The sequence below is a fragment of the Triticum urartu genome, chromosome 4 (assembly GCF_003073215.2).
Source record: "Triticum urartu cultivar G1812 chromosome 4, Tu2.1, whole genome shotgun sequence".
Lineage (NCBI taxonomy): Eukaryota > Viridiplantae > Streptophyta > Magnoliopsida > Poales > Poaceae > Triticum > Triticum urartu.
The window spans coordinates 545,464,008-545,482,039 of record NC_053025.1 but is presented as its reverse complement, the minus strand read 5'-3'; the positions used below and the strand labels follow the sequence as shown (position 1 = coordinate 545,482,039).

At 47.2% G+C, this 18,032-nt stretch overlaps 1 protein-coding gene across 2 annotated transcripts; it reads left to right on the top strand.

The window, feature by feature from the left end:
• Positions 1-1,034: 1,034 nt before the first annotated feature.
• Positions 1,035-16,429, top strand: LOC125552564 (QWRF motif-containing protein 2). 2 transcript variants are annotated; one of them, XM_048716165.1, is made up of 7 exons: positions 1,035-1,218; positions 11,949-13,240; positions 14,177-14,296; positions 14,425-14,541; positions 14,617-14,706; positions 15,727-15,834; positions 15,918-16,429. In XM_048716165.1, the coding sequence occupies exons 2-7, from the start codon at positions 12,098-12,100 to the stop codon at positions 15,987-15,989; spliced, it is 1,650 nt and encodes a 549-aa protein (XP_048572122.1). In that variant the 5' UTR covers positions 1,035-1,218; positions 11,949-12,097; the 3' UTR covers positions 15,990-16,429. The 2 variants fall into 2 exon arrangements, with proteins under 2 accessions (XP_048572122.1, XP_048572121.1); XM_048716164.1 differs by lacking the exon at positions 1,035-1,218 and having other exon boundaries at positions 11,780-13,240.
• Positions 16,430-18,032: the final 1,603 nt, after the last annotated feature.

Here is an 18,032-nt window from a genome sequence, read left to right as displayed (position 1 = left end):
TGTTTTTTCTCTCTGATGAAGAACAATCCTGTGAGCTCTGATTTTTGCCTAACCGCTCACTCATCAGTGCTAGTACTCCTGCATCAGACTTACATGTCCCTTCCCGATTTTCTCTCTGAAGGTACTTATACAGTGCGATTGTACCATTTTGGTGCAGTAAGCAGCAACTGGTTAGTGCGGTACGATCAAACTTAACTTACGGGCTACTGCCACTTAACCACTAGCTAGCCAGTGCTGCACGAGATGTGTAAACGCCAAATGCTAATCAATGCCGTAATGCATGGTCCTGTAGCTACATTTGGCTGCTTTCTTCGGCATCCACTGTTCCACTATGCTGAACCTGCACTAGTTAGTTAAAAGCCACTGAACAGTAACACTGCCGCAGTTAGTTAAAAGCCACTGAACAGTAACGCTGCCGCAGTTAGTTAAAAGCCACTGAACAGTAACACTGCCGTGACTTGATAGCACCTCCATTTCCAGTCCTCTAATCAATACTCACTGCATCAGAAAACAGCAATGTGCACCACTACTAGGAACCTTCTTCACCAGTTAGCCAGTAGCCAGTGGCCAGTACAAAAGCGTCCAGCTCTACTAAGATTCTGCCGCTTTATACTGTGTCGAAGTGGAGCAGCGGTCAGATACCGGGCACCTTTGTACACACATGTGCACATGCATCAGCACATCAGCACATGGCCAAAATGCTAACGTGATATATTCACCCACAGATACACAGACTAACCAATGATTAATCGGCGCTGATGAGGGCGAGAACATATGTCTTTGGGAAAGCCGATGCACTGTTCCAATCTGTAAATTAAAGAAGACACGGCACAGCAGTGTGCCCCATGAGGCTGAGCCATGACTGACTGATTAAAAAGCACATGTATATGAGGAAAAAATAATATGGGAGCAGATCCTCCTTAGAAGCAAAGGGGGGAGGAGGACAAGGAAAGGTATGTTATGTATGCAGACTTGCAGAGGGGGGAGGGAACTGAGTGCCTCAGTGGGGGCCTGACGAAGCTTAATTTGCAGGCAAATAACAGCCGCTTTTAAGGGCCCTCGACCTGCCTGCTCGCTGGGTTTTGGAGCCTAGTATCTTGTTAGGATGAGCCCAAGAGCTTCTGCTCGTCTCTGAGAGGGAGGCATCAGGCAGGCAGGCAGGCCGGATTTCGTCTGAAGAATATTAAGCTTCTCGTCCGCATTGCGCTTCCAACTCAGGTACCACTGAAACCCATGCAACCTTTTGAAATTCAGGCTCGTTCTTCCTTACTGTAATGGCAGTTTTGCTTAGTCTCGTTTTCGATCGGTTTTGTTTGGAATCTTGAAATTTTCCATCACGTTCTTTTTCTCTTATGTTGCATACCGTTCGCCATTGCTGCATCTGCTGTTACTTTTTCTCTGATCGAAGTTGGGTCGTAGCTTAGCTTGTGAAATGGAGTCATGCACTGCATTTCACAACTTCAGTTACACGCTGTCTGCAATTCCTCGATCCTTCTTTAGCCAGATACGACGATCAAAGCTGAGGTTAATCTTCAGCTACTGAACTTGTGGGGCGTGATTAACAACAAGGCCATTTGTTAAAGTAAAAAGGCGATGAAATCCTCCTAGCTTTCGGCAAACATAGCACACTTTCTTGGCAAAAGTAGCTGGCTGCCTCACAAGTCAGAACCGCGTCGTGATGAACACGTGGTCTGCTAGTGGTAATCTTATCGAACTGTTATTTTTGGATCTTTCGGGACAGAGTCGGCGTCGTAGCAGCTCACGGATGCCACATACGCAAATCTCATTTTGGGTGTGTGAAGAAGTTACCACAAAAGGCCAGAGAAAATACTCCACGACTTGTCCAATTGTTGTCGCATATCCTTGTCACCGTCCGGGGATGAACCACGTATAACATACGTAGTTCATGTCGTCATCCATCGACGACCCTGACGAGACCCTGTAATAAATCACCATCGACGACACACCTTAACCGATCCATTACCATGTTTCCTCCACGTTTTTGGTGAATAATAATGTGCCGCGCCCGAGCCCATGTTGTACAATAAACCGTGTTAGTGTATGATGACTAACTACAGTACCATTAATAGCACACGCGTCAATCAAAATTCAGAGTCTTTAGGCCGCTACAGCACAGACTGTGCGTGTGTATTTCAAATGTATGCGCACACGATTCACGTGTGCGCGCTGGGATCAGAGCGCTCCGCCATGGACAGGCACAATCATGGGCACATGATGCTTCCCCTCTGCCCCGTCCCATGTCCATCATCGCCGGACACAAGCTAAGCTAAGGATCTGTTTGGTTTTAAATAAGTCATCAATTTATAAGTCGAAAAGTGCAAAAAATGACTTATTTTGTCAAACAGACCTAACTTATAAGTCATCCTAACTTATAAGTCATAAGTTGCTCCATCTCAACTTAAAACTTATAAGTCACCCCCTTTTGCATGGGTTCCACCATCTTTACATTAAAAAACAAGATGAGAAGGTGTGCTCAGGTGACTTATAAGTCAGGTGACAACCAAACAGACATGACTTATAAGTCACTGGTTTTAAGTCACCTGACTTATAAGTCAGGTGATTTATTGAAACCAAACAGGCCCTAAGCTATGGTCAAACTGAACTCCAATCAGGATTCAGGATGGAGGTACAGTGCTGCCCGGCCGGCGAGATGATCGCCGTGATCATTGGGGGTGGATTTCTTCATCTTGTCCCAGATCTAGGAGCGTGTACTGTGTTCATGTCGTTACCGCTGTCCATGCATGGCTCCGTGGGAGAGAAAAGAAACGGAGTCTCTCTTGTACTCTTCTGCCTGTAATTTTTTTTTAAATAATAATAATAATATCGCCGGCTCGTTTGTCTCTGTACACTATCGGTGATCCGGTTCGCCGTTCTCGGACCAAAATCCAAAGCCCCGCCCACGTGCTTAGGTGTACAGAAACCGATACGGTTCTTGCACGTGGTTTCCCATGGCGTTTCCGTGCGTCGGCTGCGGATTTGCCGTGCCGTAATTCAGAATTGCCATGGTCATTTTCGTGATCGAGTAACACGCACGTACTCCGTTACTCTCGTACCGTCACAGCACTAGACAAACCCAGCATTCAGAACAAGCGGAGAGCAGTGTCGATGCCGATGCCGATGCCGATGCCGATGCAGTACCGCTCTGGTGCAAGGACCGGCCGGCACACCCGGCGGCAGCAGATGCGGACAGAGAGGCGAAAACGGCAAGGAGGCTCCCGGCCATTTAAAGGGAGCTGCGTAGCGCAGCCTAGCGAGCGCGGTGGCCGGTGGTCCAGACATGTACTCAATCCAGTACCAGTACTCGAGAAAGAAAGCATGCGTGTCTTGTCTCTGGCTCCGTCCTCCGTCCAGTAATCTCGATTGCCTCCATGCCATGGCTCTCTACCTCTACGTGCATGTGCGCCGGCCCCGTTGGTCCCCCGCCGACGCAGTAGTCGAGTAGTCTGTATGGCTGGAGAGCACTAGAGCCCCCATTGGCCATTGCCCCAATCCTTTCCGCTTACGGCGCAGACCGGGGCCAGGTTCTACCGGCATGGAAGGCCACGACGCTCTCTTCCTCCCTCACTCCTCCCCGTCGCTCTCTCGCCCGTTGATGCCTTGCCATGGCCCATGGATATGCCAATCCGTGGACGGATCTCCCGCTCGGCTGCGCCGCGGTCGGCCCTGCGAGCCGACATGCCACTCGCGACCGTGACAGGACAGCCGGTCTTTATTACCGCCGCCGCGCTAGCTCAGCTATCGAAGAAGTACTATACGTAGCTGCTTCCACTGCAGGACTACTACAGCGCAAAGCTGGTCTGCTCGGGTCCCCTGATCCGTGGAGCCGGAGGCCCGGGCAACGGCAATGGCCGGCGGCAGCTGCGCTCCTCGAAAGAAGAGAGAGAGAATTCTTAACGCCACCTTTACAGAGGAGCGAGCGGCCTTTTTGTCCGGCGAGGCGAGCGGGCAGGTGCGGAGGAGGAAGACCGGCCCGAGGGGGACCAGCGAGAACGTGCCCGACGGACGGACGCGGAGGAGGCGACGGATGCCGGTGCCGGTCGCGATAAGGCGGCCGAAAGACGAGCGCTTTGTGCCGAGTGCGTGACAACTGACAAACCCCGGGAGGCTCCGGCTGGATCGCTCCGCTTTACAGCCTCCGCTCCGCCACGGCCACGGCCACGGGCGCGCGCACCCATCCAACCCACCCCAACGCTACGTTCGTCTCCGTGGCCTGTGGGGATGCCGTGCCATGGCGTTTTCCCGTTGGTACAGCTTCCGGCCAAAGGTAGGTGCACTTGCACTGCTGTCTTACTGTACCCACTGTAACTAACTTACTTCACGTACTGACTACTGGGTGTAGCCAAATATGGTTGACCTAGGAATAACTAGCATGAATGTTACCCGCAAAAAAAAATTAGCATGAATGCCAAGTTTTTTTTAGAGAGAGCTGCCTCTCTCTCGGATTGGTTAGGCTCAGACAGGCAAAGCCCACTGGGTCGGCCCGAACCCAACCACTGCCCTTTCCTGGTCTGGCTAGAGACAAGCACTCGGGGTCAATCCTCAAAAGAAAAAAAAACTCGGGGTGAGATTAATTGCGACCGTCGACGTCCCCCGTCGATGAATTAGGAAAGGTTTAGCAGATCGGTAACGTAAGACTCCGTTGGACGTGACACGCCTGCGTGCGTAGGTGCAGTGGGTGCCACCGTGCCAACTAATGAGACGCACGTAGTATTGTAGTACATCCCAGCTAAACTTTCCGGTGGCCAGGGATTGTTTATGGCTGCTTCTCGGTGCACACCATACTGCTTTAGTTGTTCGTTCAAGCAACCGCACGTATATTAATTGTGCTTGTGTGTGTGTGTGTGTGTGTACAGAGTAAAGATTGTTATCGCCACCGATAGCTAGCGTACAACGCAAAATACTGCTTCTTTCTTGTCAAATACAAAACCTATTTTCTCTCCTTTTGACTTTAGATAATACAGCATGCTGTCATTAGTGGTGGTTGATGTTGATAGTTAGTGCTGCATCTTGTAGTTCACTTCGACGGGATTTTAGGTCATCTTTCTTTTGATACTAATATCAAATAACGTCTTGCATTATGGGACGTAGAAAATAATAAAATACACCTTTTATTGAAGAAAATAAATTAGACATCGTACCAGAAGAAGAAAGAAGGAAGAAGGCCAGCCACTCTCGGCCTCAAAGAATTTAAATTATATTGACAGATCCTTTAGTTATGGCCCTTTGATAGTTTTCACCTAGTTTTTTTTAGATGGAAAATTGATAAGGTGGATCAATGGGTTAGGATGATGTGGCAATTGACTAGGCAGCCAACTTGTGTCTGTATTCGCTGATGGTAGTTTAGTGCAACTAACTACACATTTCCGGCAAGATTGACAGAATTTAATATAATTTGACTGAATTGAATGATTTCAAACCAATTTGACATAATTTGGTATGCTTATAACGAGTATGCATGCAGTTGAGTTGTCTTCTCAATCATGTCTGATGTTCTTCTAACAGTTGATCTAGCTTTTCAAACTGGGAACGATGGTAAGATAGGGTAAAAGCTATCACATGATCACAATTCAAGGTAAAATCGGTAAGTATTCCTAAATGTGGTTAAATTTGTCATGATGTCACGACTAAGGTGTAGAAGGACTAGGTAGCAATATACAATAATAAATTGCACGCGTCAACCAATTTATAAGAAAACAATTGTCAAAAAAAAAGACTAGCAATATACTTGAAGACATTTGAATCACGACAAGGACCGAGTAGAGGAACCGAGCAGAACTCACTGAAGACCTTGCATCTACTGAGATAAGGTTCAAAAGTGACTGAGGGTGGAGGTGGACAAGCAGGACCATGCCAATTAGAGCATCTCCAGCCGGACCCCTACGAGCCCACTGATATATTCGGGAGGGACAACCCAAACCCCAAAATGCCACCCAACCTAACTCACATGCTTAGACTATGCGGCAACCCCATTTTTCAGCTCATATGTGGAACGGATTTGAGACCACACGGACACCTCCGCCACGCCGGACTGGCCGGTAGGATGCACCGGAAAACCCAACGGTCTCCCAGGAGGTTACCGTTTTGGTGCCTCACATTATGGTGCCGCGCCTGTGTGCCGCCTAAGGGGTCAACCCCGGGCTATATATTAAAGCCGGACAGTACCCTAGCGGCCCTCATTTCCTAACTTCCCCCTCCCGTCCGGCTGCCACCACGCCCCCGTCGTCTACTCCGATCTCGCGTGCCCGTCGTTCTCCATGGGATGCGAGAAGATTATTAATTACAAGATGCCCACACCGGTGCGCGGGGCAGAGCTCGTGGCGGAGATGCACATCGTAGAGGCATGGCGCCAGCCTACTTCTGAGCTCTTTGGATATGAGACCAGAGGAAGGTGAGGAGGATGCATGCATGGATGGTGATGATGAAGATGAGATGTATGTTTAACCCATTCCCGGGTTCGGCGGCGGACGCCGCGACCACTGGGGGCGTTGACATCTACCACCTCTTGATGAAGGAGGCGGATGAGCAGTTCCTCCTCGACCAAGCCGAGGAGCCGAAACACCTCGCCGCAGAGGCACATTTCCAGGCCGACTCACCGAGCTCGTCTGTGACAACACCCATGTTCGCGGAGAACACCCCCCCCCTCCCTCTATTCTCGAGTCCGAGTGGATGGTGGTGGCGAACTGCCGCCAAATCTACCTCCGCGACATCGAGCGGGGGTGAGTTCTTCGCGGACGATGCCGACGATGAGGACATGCTCTCGATTTCTCCACCGCCGACGACCACGAGGCTGGCAACTCCGGCAAGGGTTCATGGAGGTAGGAGTAGGATAGTACGCATTTTCCTGAATGTATCACTTTTTTTATCTATATATGATGGTATTACGGTAAGAAAATTGCGAGGCTTTGCATGAAATTAAGATTTTGAATTTGAGGGTTGTGATTGCCCGGGCAAAATGGGAGCCCGGGAGTAAGTTGCATCTTCGTAGGGTTGACTTAATATGACACACGAGCGCATCACGTGAAAAAAAATGGGAGATTAAGGCACAGGTCTGAAGGTACTTAGCACGTACAGCATTTTTAATTGAAGCACGTACAGTAATTAACGCAGGAAAGTAGCGCGCACTGGCACTGGAGTATACTCCAGTAAGATAAGACGTGGTTGAAGCAGAGGATCCTATGCCGTCCCGCGCAGGAACGAACGTACTCCGTGCCAACGCGTTTGTGAATCTGTGATGGGTAAGTGAGATGCAACTGTGTTAATTACTGTGTACGTCGTACTGTATTCTCCGGCTGCCGCCCTGCGCAGGTACGTACGTACGTACGCGCGCGCGCGACGGCTCGCCGTCTGCGCGGCTCCCCCGTCTCCGTTGGACGGCGACGTGCCCGCCTTTGGCGGGTAATACGACGTATCGGCGCGCACCGGAGGGTACGCACGCGCCTGCGTACGGTCTTGTTGGACCGACCGGCCGGTTGCTTGAGCATGACTGCTGTATCTTTCTTTCCCCCAGCTCTGCATGCCCACGTACACTATACTTTTTCCTTTTATATTGCCCCGAAAAAGGCATGCCGATATATATTAGTATGACCAAGCATTGCCGAGTCCGGTGAGCTACATTTGTCCGGGTGAAATTAAATTGATGGATTTCACACGTGGCTTGAAAATTTTGGGTTCACAAATGCCGGTGTGATTTTCATGTTTGCCAATGGTGAAATAACTTACGAGCGGTTAAAGGCCAATTGGAGCATGCTACATAGTTTATGGTTACCGATTTAAGATAAGGGGGAAAGAATTTGACATGCGATTGGCAGTTTGGCACTTGAACCTCATGTGGCATGTTTGGTTTCAAAGCAAACAGCCATGTCATCATATCCCTCTATTGACACAAAATATCAACTCGGTAGTTATAGTGACAGCTCATGTAACGGCACACATTGGCACCACAATGTAACACATACTACAAAAATGAAGATACAGTGGATGGCGGAGGAGAAGGGTGCCGTGTCGGCGCTAGGACTACTGCCCACGTAAGAAGCTCACATCCTTTTCTAAATGAAATATGTAATACCGAAATCCATTTTGGCTCTAGCTAGGGAGCACATGCTCCTACGTGTCAAAAATGGATTTTACAAATGTCAAAAATAAAAATAAAAAATAGATATGTCCATTGTCACATCCAAATGGTACATGTAAATTTTTATGGGAAAAACTTGAGCATTTTGACCAGTGAAACCCCCCCCCCCCCCCAAGTCAAACGCCAAATATTACCTTAAATGTTCCACTTATTTTTTTTTCACTGACAAAGCACTGCTTTCCCATATGACAATAAAATTGTCAAGCACACTTGCTACACTAATACGAACATCTACAAAAAAATTCACAATTTTTAAAATTTATTTACTATTTTTTTTGATTTTTCTGTTCATTAGGGAGCACAGTATCCTTTGTTTTTGTAATACGTATGTATGTAATGGGTGGACACTCGGCCGTAATATCAGTGTTTTTGGGGAGAGAGTGACTCTTGAATCATGATTACCTTTAGAAAAAACACTGCTACTTGATATGGAGGCCTCCACTATCTCCCAATGATATGTTTCACCCAGGTCAAAAAGGGAATAAAAATGACATGTTTCACTAGGCCATGTACTAGCATGTAGTGGCGCCTTCTGGCCCTGACAGGACGGAAAACAACACACCCACAGAAAGGGCTCGATCGGAAGGTTAGATGCTAAGCAACCACGCGATTAGGAAAAAGAAAAGGCCGAGCCTGAGAAGGACTCGTTAGCGAGACTGCTATATTTAGCATGAGATGATGCGTATATATATATAACAGAGTGATTTGAGCAGCCTAGCTAATGATGCAGTTCCGTGCTGTTGTTTAAATAGCTACTGTTTACCTACAACCAAAGAAAGGTGGGAAAATGACACTGATTATTAGTATCATGTGGATTTTTAGTACTGGTGTGCAATGGAGCTAAAGTGTCTTGTGCAGTGTAATGCTATTTTGATTTGTTACTTTAAGCAATTAGTATTACTAGAGAAAAAATTGCGCAATAGAAAAACATCATTGATAGTCTAAACTTTTAGCCTACAGTAGTATAATTTCAACTGTAACTCGGAGAAAAGTATGTTGGAATGTTTTCGCAAGTTTCACATATCCTTTACCAACAAAAGCAAAGTGGATTCGAATTGATCTAGCAAGAAACCAGCTAATTAAATACTATTATTATTATTTTTTTCCCTATGTATACGTACAGCCCAACTTTCCTTTTCATACCTACGTACATACACAGCACAATAGGCAATACTACGCAAGAGTCTTGCGTCATGATAATACTTTGCAGTTTTGACATAAAGAAACCAACCAACTACAACTAATAAGTGGTGCAATATGCTGACTTTGTGGTACGATCTTCCTCATGGGTCACATATATGCAATCATATCACAAAAGATTTGTCATTTCAGTAGTATCCGTCGCCCCATATTCAAAGGGGTGCCCATTGGTGCACCCATTTAAGAATTTTCATCTGCATATTTTTCGGTGCAAAAAGTCCACAAAGAAAACCCATATGGTACGTTTCTTTAGCAAAACAACAACTTCACATGCATGCTAGCTTGCCTTTTCGCGTGCCATCCGTTACTTTTGCATTTGGCAAAAGAGAAGAATTGAGAATTATACACTGTCATCTCATATGTTTCTGTTTATAGTAGTCTTGCTTAGGACGTAGTCCCTTTTCGGGAAAATTGTTTACGGCATACACCAAACCTTTGTGTGGAGTTCTTCTTTTGAGGGTCTTTGTGAGGAGTTGTTAAGGTGGGTCATGGACGCATTATTATTTTCCCAGGAAGTTGAGTTTGTGGTTGTGATTAGTGACTACATATACGTCTCTCCATTATTGTTACGTTTAATTGAAGGAACCTAAATGTAGCTTAGCTCAGGAATAAATTGAGATGGCAAGTAGCCATCACGGGTTCAGCACTGAACCGGCCGGCCACCATACCGCATGGCGCATGCGGTTCGAGCCTTAGCTAGAGCTGGAGTCGTGTCATCTCGGCCGTCAAATCGGATACCCGACTGGACATTGATCTCACCCGTCAAATCGTCACCGCAAGTGCCACTTGATTAGCTCATGATGCTGGTTCATCTCACATGGTGGGTTGCCACTGTCTTTTGAGGTTTAATTGTTCAAATTATTTCATATATATGCTTTTAAAATGCCAGTTCTCTAGAGCATCAGGCCTCCTTTGATTTGGAAGAATTTTATAGGAATTTCATAGGATAGGATTTTCATAGAAAAATTTCCTATAGAGCTTTTTGGTTTGTAGGAATGGAATCCTATTCCTATGAACGGAATCTTCCTATCCTCTATATTTCATAGAAAAATAAGACTCAATGAAAAAAATAAATATTAGCCTGGACTCAAATTATTTCATATATGTTTTAAAAATGTCGGTTCTCTAGAGCATCAGTATATTATAGGTCAGCACATTTTTTTTTTCCATTTTAGACAAGGTCCATACGAGAAGAAACCCTGATCAATCATAAATGCACTGTAGTAGAGTAAATTCCAATGCAATGTAGCCAGCATTTGTGAAAATCTATGAAGTCACCTCACATAAATAGAGGGCAAGCTGAAATGATTGTACTGCTTAACCTATCGTGCAACAAACAATCACCTTTAATCAGAAGAGAGATTTGTTCTACATACATGCATGTGACGTTTCGAACAAGGGACAAGATCTTGCGCCGAAAACGAAAGAGGCAAAAGCAAATCCAGTAAGAACTTCTCGTTCCTCCGTGATACACCAACAAGCACCCAAATTAAACAATGTAGTAGTAGTAACCAGGACACAAGATGTAATTAAAACTAGAGGAAGTACTAGTAGCTAGTAGCAGCAGAGGAGTTGGACAATGGCAGTTTAGCTAACCTACCCAAAAACACTTCGGCTCCCGGTCTCCCACTAGGTCATATCCAGCACTCGTGTCTGCTTCCATTTATTATTTTATAGATTTGGCCTTTTTCTCCCTCTCTCACTCTCTCTCCTGTTTGTTTATCTTCATTTTGGCTTTCCAATTTTGCTTGGGGAGAAGCCAGTATCACAACATTGTGTGCAACTTTTCTTCTGTTTTTTTCTTGGCCAGATTTACCGAACATTACAACATTTCTTGTAATATTTTCATTCTTTTTGCGCACCTCATACCCACCAAGGCCATCAAAGTTGGTTGTGGAATTATTTTCACGAGTGAAAGAAAATCACGAAAGCATTTGACGAGACGAAACACAAGGAATCTGCATCCGTTAGCTAGCTAGCTTCAAGCATCTGCGGGAACGTCACTTTCCAGCTTAAGTAACAAATTGACAAGATGAAGCACCTTTTTCAATTGTTATTTTCATTCTTTTCTCTCCTAGTAGTCTATTAAACCGTAGCTATCATTCGTTTCAGACATAAGCTGTTGCTCAACATTGTCAAACAGAAGAAAAACTATTACTCAAACGCCCATTTCTCGAAAGTTCAAAGGCCATTCTCCTAGTTACCCCACTTAGAAGCTGTTACTAAAAAAACTAAGTAAACTTATTTCAAAAAGCATTGTAATCAAATCAAAGAAGAAGAAAAAGGTTGGCTTGATGGGCACACCAGAGTAGATAGAGTGTGGGGGAAGGCCACACGGGCGCGCACACGGCAGGGCAGAGAGCTTCCCAAGCAAAGATCCCCCAGACGCAATACAAAACGAGTAAAACAAGAGCAAAGCGGCCAAAGGAAAAGGAAATAGGAAAGGAGGCGCAGAAAATCCCCACTTCACTCGTCCCCCCTCTCTCTTCTACCTCTCTCTCTCTGCGTCCGTCCGCGCTCCCCAACCCCCCGCCCATGCTGTAACTACACTGCATCGAGAGTTCGTACCACGCCTCATCCTTCCTCCTCCTCTCAGGCAGGGAGGCGCGGCGCCACGTCGATCCGGGAGGGGCGCCGCCCGCCGGCGGAAGAGGTAGAGGGCGCGCCGAATCTGGGGCCGGGGGGAGCTGCATTGCCGGCGCGGGCGGCCAGATCTCCGGCGCCATCGGGCCGCCGCGGCACGGCATGGTGGCTGCCGCCGCCGCGCCAGATCCGGCCCGCACGTCGCGCCCGCCGCTCACGCCGGCGCTCGACAAGCCCAACCCCGGCGCCGCGGCGCCCCGCCGGCCCGCGCGCTCCGGCAGCAAGCCCGTCTCCTCGCGCTACCTCGCCTCCGCCGCCTCGCCGGCCTCCTCCACCTCGTCGACCTCGTCCTCGTCGTCCTCGTCCGCCTCGTCGCGCCGCTCCCTGTCGGCGCAGCGCGGCCGCTCCTCGACTCCCCCGCCGCAGCACGCCACGTCGCCCACGCCCGTGGCCGCGGCGACGGCTGCGACCGTGACGGCGACCACGATGCGGAGCCTCTCGGTGTCGTTCCAGGGGGAGTCCTTCTTCTACCAGACGTCGCGCGCGCCGCGGGCCGCGTCGCCGTCCTCCCCTGCCGGCCGGCGGGGCCCCACGCCGGAGCGGCGGAAGAGCGTGTCCTCTGTGCCGGAGGCCGAGAACGCGCGGCCCCAGCACCGATGGCCCGCGGCCAAGCCCAAGGCGTCGGACCCGCTCGCTCGAAGCCTCGACTGCAACCTCGACCGCAAGGACTCCATCCTGGCTGCCGTCCAGCTCCTCCGCCGATCCATGGCCTTCGACTCCACCACCTCCTTCTCCCCCTCTGACCATGCCGCCGCCGCTGGTCCTGACCTCTCCGCCTCCGACACCGACAGTGTCTCCTCCGGTAGCAACTCGGGAGCCGGCGATCCGCCACGCCGTGGCATCAGCGTGCCAGCGAGGTTCTGGCAGGAAACCAACAGCCGTCTACGAAGGCTTCCGGACGCAGGGCTGCCGCAACAGTCGTCTGGACGGAGATCGTTCTCAGACAGCCAAATGTCACCGAGGCTGCCTGGCCGGTCCCCGTCTCCAAGCCGAGGAAGCAAGGGGACGGCGAGCCCATCAAGGGGGCGAGCTGGGGAGGCATCACCAAATGGGCACATGGTTCAGACGGCAGCAAATGCGCCATCTATCATCAGCTTTGCTGCAGAGGTGAGGAGGGCAAAGAAGGGGGAGAACAGAATTGAGGAGGCACACAGATTGCGAATGCTGGACAACCAGCATTTGCAGTGGCGGTGCATCAATGCTCGGACAGATGCAACCCTTCTGGTGCAGAGCTTCACTGCCGAGGTAAATCTTAACCTATGAACTTTTCTAGTATATATTTTTTGTTCAAATGTTGATAGCTTGTTGTAAAACCTAAGTTCACTCTAAGATTTCACTTTGTGCCTCTGATAGGTAGCACTTCACTAGTTAACAAAACCAATTTTGCTGTCGTGGTTGCTTGCTTGCTTAATATTTTTACTGCAAACGTGGGGTAATTCTGGGATAATATGCTAGGACTTGTTACTGATCACTATGACATTTAGTATTTGCTAGCTGCCTTTTTCAGGATAATGGTTAGTTTTTCAGTCTACATTGATTAGCAGATGATTTGTAAAGCGAACATATCCAACCCTTTTCGGTCAAATGTAGCGATCCTAGCTATACTATCTCTGATTGTTGATAGAGGAGATAAGGAGAATCTTTGAACACAATGCATTTCACATGTATAAAGTATCCATCATCACTTAAGTTTGCGCCGGTCTGTTGAATCAAGCTAAACTTGTTGTTTTGAACTTTGATGGACATAGTTAAAGGCGCGGGTAGACTGGCATGCAATTGTGGGTGTATGAAAGCATAAATTTAAGATTGGTTATTCATTAACATCTAGGCCCTATTCAAAGTATGGATCACAGCTCAACATGTATTGTCATAAATAACTTGACTAAGCTATTAGACTTTATGAGAACAAGGAGATACTAATGATGATTGATTATCCATCTCAAACGAATTGCAGTTAATACAGTTTATATTATCTGAAACAAATGGACATGCACGCTAAAATTGGCAAATATAGAGATGTTTAATCACTTGTACTTGTAAAGCTATCTTTTGATGAAACTGCACTGTATTTAGAAACTTCTTACATTGCAGCATAATTATATGCTTATGCGTAAAAGAATCAGAAAAGGCCCAGTATGTTTTTATTATAACAACTGTTTCCTATCTCATTTTTTTCATCAGAAAACCCTACACAGTGCATGGAAGGAAATATCAAAGTTGCGTGAAAATGTCAGTTCGAAAAGGTGCAAACTCCAGCTTCAAAAACAAAAACTGAAGCTGTTTGCTATTCTTAGGGGAGAGGTATGTGATACGAGTTACATAGCTTATCTTATTGCTTTTACTGTTTTATGGTTTGTATATGATTTTCTTTTCCTTTTATTTACTTTGTATAGCTTATTTATCTGACAGCTTTCATTTGACATGTTCAGATGTCGTATCTAGAGGAGTGGTCTCATGTCGAGAAACACCATTCAAGTTCTTTGTCAGCAGCAATTGAAGCACTAAAGGCCAGTACTCTCCGTCTTCCGGTTGTTGGTGGTGCAAAGGTGGGAATTTTCTCATCAAACCTTAGCTGACTCGTTTTGTTTTCCGCAAGCTAACAATTGCTTATCTCTGAGCAGGCTGATGCCCAAGGTGTGAAGGAGTCTGTTAACTCAGCGGTTGATGTAATGCATACAATGGCATCGTCAATGTGTAATTTGTTGTCAAAGGTGCATTCCAACATCCTGCAAAGCTTCAATCCACATTTCTTTTCCTTGGTTTCGGTTGTTATATAATCTCAAATTGTCAAGAATGAACTCATCATTTTTATGTTACAATAAGTCCACAAATATAAGCTCCATCCCTGATAATGCAGAAAATTGTATTTATTCTTGATTTCTCATTGTGTTGTATTCCCACCGTCCCAAAATAAGTGTCTCAACTTTAGTACAAGAGACACTTATTTTGGGACGGTGGGAGTATAAGATAAGCTTTGGCACTATGCCTTAGTATGCACCTCTTAGTTATTACTCCCTCTGTAAAGAAATATAAGAGCGTTTAGATCACTACTTTAGTGATCTAAACGCTCTTATAGCTCTTATATTTCTTTACGGAGGGAGTATTTATTAAGGCTCTGTTCGGTATTGCGGTGGATTTTAATAATCCTTTTGGTCTTAACCAGCTTTTGCCCTATTTTATCGTTCCCTCGGACCAAAATTCCTACTTCTGTCAGATATTTTTCCGGAACAGTTCATAAAATAAGTTGAGACCAACACACTTCAGTGATATTTTTCTTTCTTTTATATAGCTTATTAAGGTCGTATGACATAGTCTGTTCTTCTAGTTCCTGATTTGTCTTGAGTATGAGCTCTAATTTCCAATCTGGATCTATGCGCTAATTGCTTTCTGATCCCTGTTATAAATACATAATGACAAGTGGGCAGCTATTCTCTGCTAATATATTGATTCTTCATAAATGCAGATCTAAGATAGACAGATAGGATGTAATTACACTTGACAGTCTGCGTGAAAAACAGGCCTGCGTTCTGTAATAGACCTACAGTTCTGTTGTCGATATTGAATGTTGTCTGCTTGCCTCTTTTGTGAACACCTGGCAATAGGATGTAATTACACTTGATGTCTACATGGCCTTGAACAATAAGCGGACTGTCAAGACATTCGTGTCATGTCAATGAGTTTCTTGTGGCAATCTCCCATTTCTTAACTTGTCATAAATTTTATTGACCCAGGTGGAGGGGACAAGCTCGGTGGTGTATGAGCTTGCGAAGCTTGCAACACAAGAGCAAATGCTGTTGGACCAATCAAGGGATCTCTTGTCCACGGTGGCAGCGATACATGTAGGGAGCACTTCTATGACCTTTGGTTCAGTTCTGGACATTGTTTAGAGAATCTTGTTAACCTTACATACATTGCAACGCAGGTCAAACAGTGCAGCTTGAAAACTCACTTGCTGCAGCGAAAGCAAAGGCAGAGCCTCCAAACACAGTGGTAGATCAGTTATCGTCGCCACGTTGGTGGTCACTACTAACATGACACGGCCTCATCTTTCCTCACTGGAGACTACTACTACGACAGGTAATAAAGCTGTAACCATTTGTTGGGTGTGAAGTGTGTCCCCCCCTAATCCGCTCGACCGATCCCGCTGAGTGTAGCTGATTCATGTAATTTTTTTCGAGTGCATATCACCATAGAATGGCCTCCCCCCCCTCTTTTGCCTGCGGTTTGTTTGCAGCGGGTGTATACAGAGAGAGAAGCTAGTGTTTGACCAAAAGATAAGCTTTGCTGTAGATATGAGAAAGCTTAGCTTGCTTGTTGTCGTCGTGTGCGTGCTGAGTGCTCGAGTGCTGGTTTGTAATTCTGGGAATGGAAACAACTGTCTGTTTGATATAGGCGTTTTCATGGCCGATTAACGCGGAGATTTGTTTTCCCTTATCATGACCTGCTCGTGCTGCATGTGCCTGCGTTGTTAATCCTGGAAGCGTGAAGTGCTCTCTCTGCTTGTTGTAACGAAACTCTGGTACTTACGCTGGTTGCATGGACCTCTGACTCTGAGCGGTTGTTGCATCCTGATGCAGTAATTGAGAAGAAATGGTAACGTGAGATGTGTGTGGCATGTTAAATGTGGTACGGGATGTTGGATCCTGCTGAGGTGTGTAGGGCACGTACCGTAATGGAAGGCCCGGACGGCGTCCGCGTCCGCCGGTTGGCGGCGTGTCACTTCACAGGCAAACCGACAGAGAAGGCCACCGTACCCCGTTGGCCGTTGCCCACGCGCGGCGAACGTACGTGCCCACCAACCGTCCTGTTCGGCTGCCTCCGCCGGAGAGCGACGGTATTCGACGGGCACGGCGACAGGGGCGCACGGCGATTTAAGACCGGCGGCCCCTTGCGCCAGCGTTGCGCGTAAAAACAGTGCCGTGATACGGAGGGATCCGAGGCGTTTGTTGGCTCTGGAACTCTGGGCGTTACAGCGTGAACAAAAACAGGTCTTTGTATCTTCAAGAAAAAACAGGTCTTTGTCGTATGCCCATGTGTAATTTAGGCAGCAGGCTGAAGCCTCAGCCCATCAGCACATCATGTCTACGAGTGTCATGTTCTTGCCTAAAAGAAAAGAGAGTGGTGTCAGGACCTAACGGCGAGCATCTCAAGAATTAGAACAATGCAGACATAGATTTAGTTAAGTTTGAATTCGCAGTTGTTGGCGAAGCTCCCAATACCGTCCATCTGCGATCTGACGTTCGTCCTGCGCCCGTACCGCTTCACGGTTTCTTGATGCTCTGGATCGCATCCATCCTGCATCGGATGGTTGTAGATCTTGAGCGCGTCGCTGTTTACCTTTCCGGCAAAGAGAACAATGTCTACCAGCTTCAGTTTCACTTTCTTACTTTTTCCTTCATTTTGTAAGGCTATAAAGCCCCGTTTCTGGATCGATGGAGAACCATCTCTTGTATTAGGGTTTCCTCCTCTTAGCCTCTAGTGTTCCTGGCCGGCCTTAGGTTCCTCTTGATTTGCATCCAAACTCTCATAATTATCCAATAAAGTTGCTAAGATTTGAGTGTTTCAGTTAACTTGTTTGAATCTAGTTCTTCAGACCGACTCAAGTCTTACAAGTGGTAATCGAAGCTTGGTTCATCTCCTCGGTGTCGCAAGATCTGGTGCCGAAGTGGAGTCGGGGGACCCATAAAATCCTTTACTCGTGGTGTGTTCCCTGGCCACGTGTGGCGGTGGCGACAGTTCGGTACAGGTCTGGAGCTGGGAAGTGGTTACAGAAACGCACCGCTTCGGCAGTAAAATCCCACCCTCCGGATCCGGTGTACTTCCAGTGGCGTGGCGTTGGCGGTGGCGGTGGCAGGATCAACGGCTAAGGTCCGGTTGCAGCTCTTGCTATTGTAAAATCCCCTCCTTTGCCCGAAGATCATCAGTAGTGAGGTTACTTGGCTCCTTGCCAGTTCTAAAACCCTTCCTATTATACTTCTTATCACATGATGGATGGCCCAATCGACTCCTCTTCCATGGATAACTTGGAAGTACAATC

Excerpts from the sequence above, each read along its gene's own strand:
- LOC125552564 (XM_048716165.1), top strand. The coding sequence starts at position 12,098 with ATGGTGGCTGCCGCCGCCGCGCCAGATCCGGCCCGCACGTCGCGCCCG. Across the intron at positions 13,241-14,176 it reads TGCAGAGCTTCACTGCCGAG|AAAACCCTACACAGTGCATG; the intron begins GTAAATCTTAAC and ends TTTTTTCATCAG. Across the intron at positions 14,297-14,424 it reads TTGCTATTCTTAGGGGAGAG|ATGTCGTATCTAGAGGAGTG; the intron begins GTATGTGATACG and ends TGACATGTTCAG.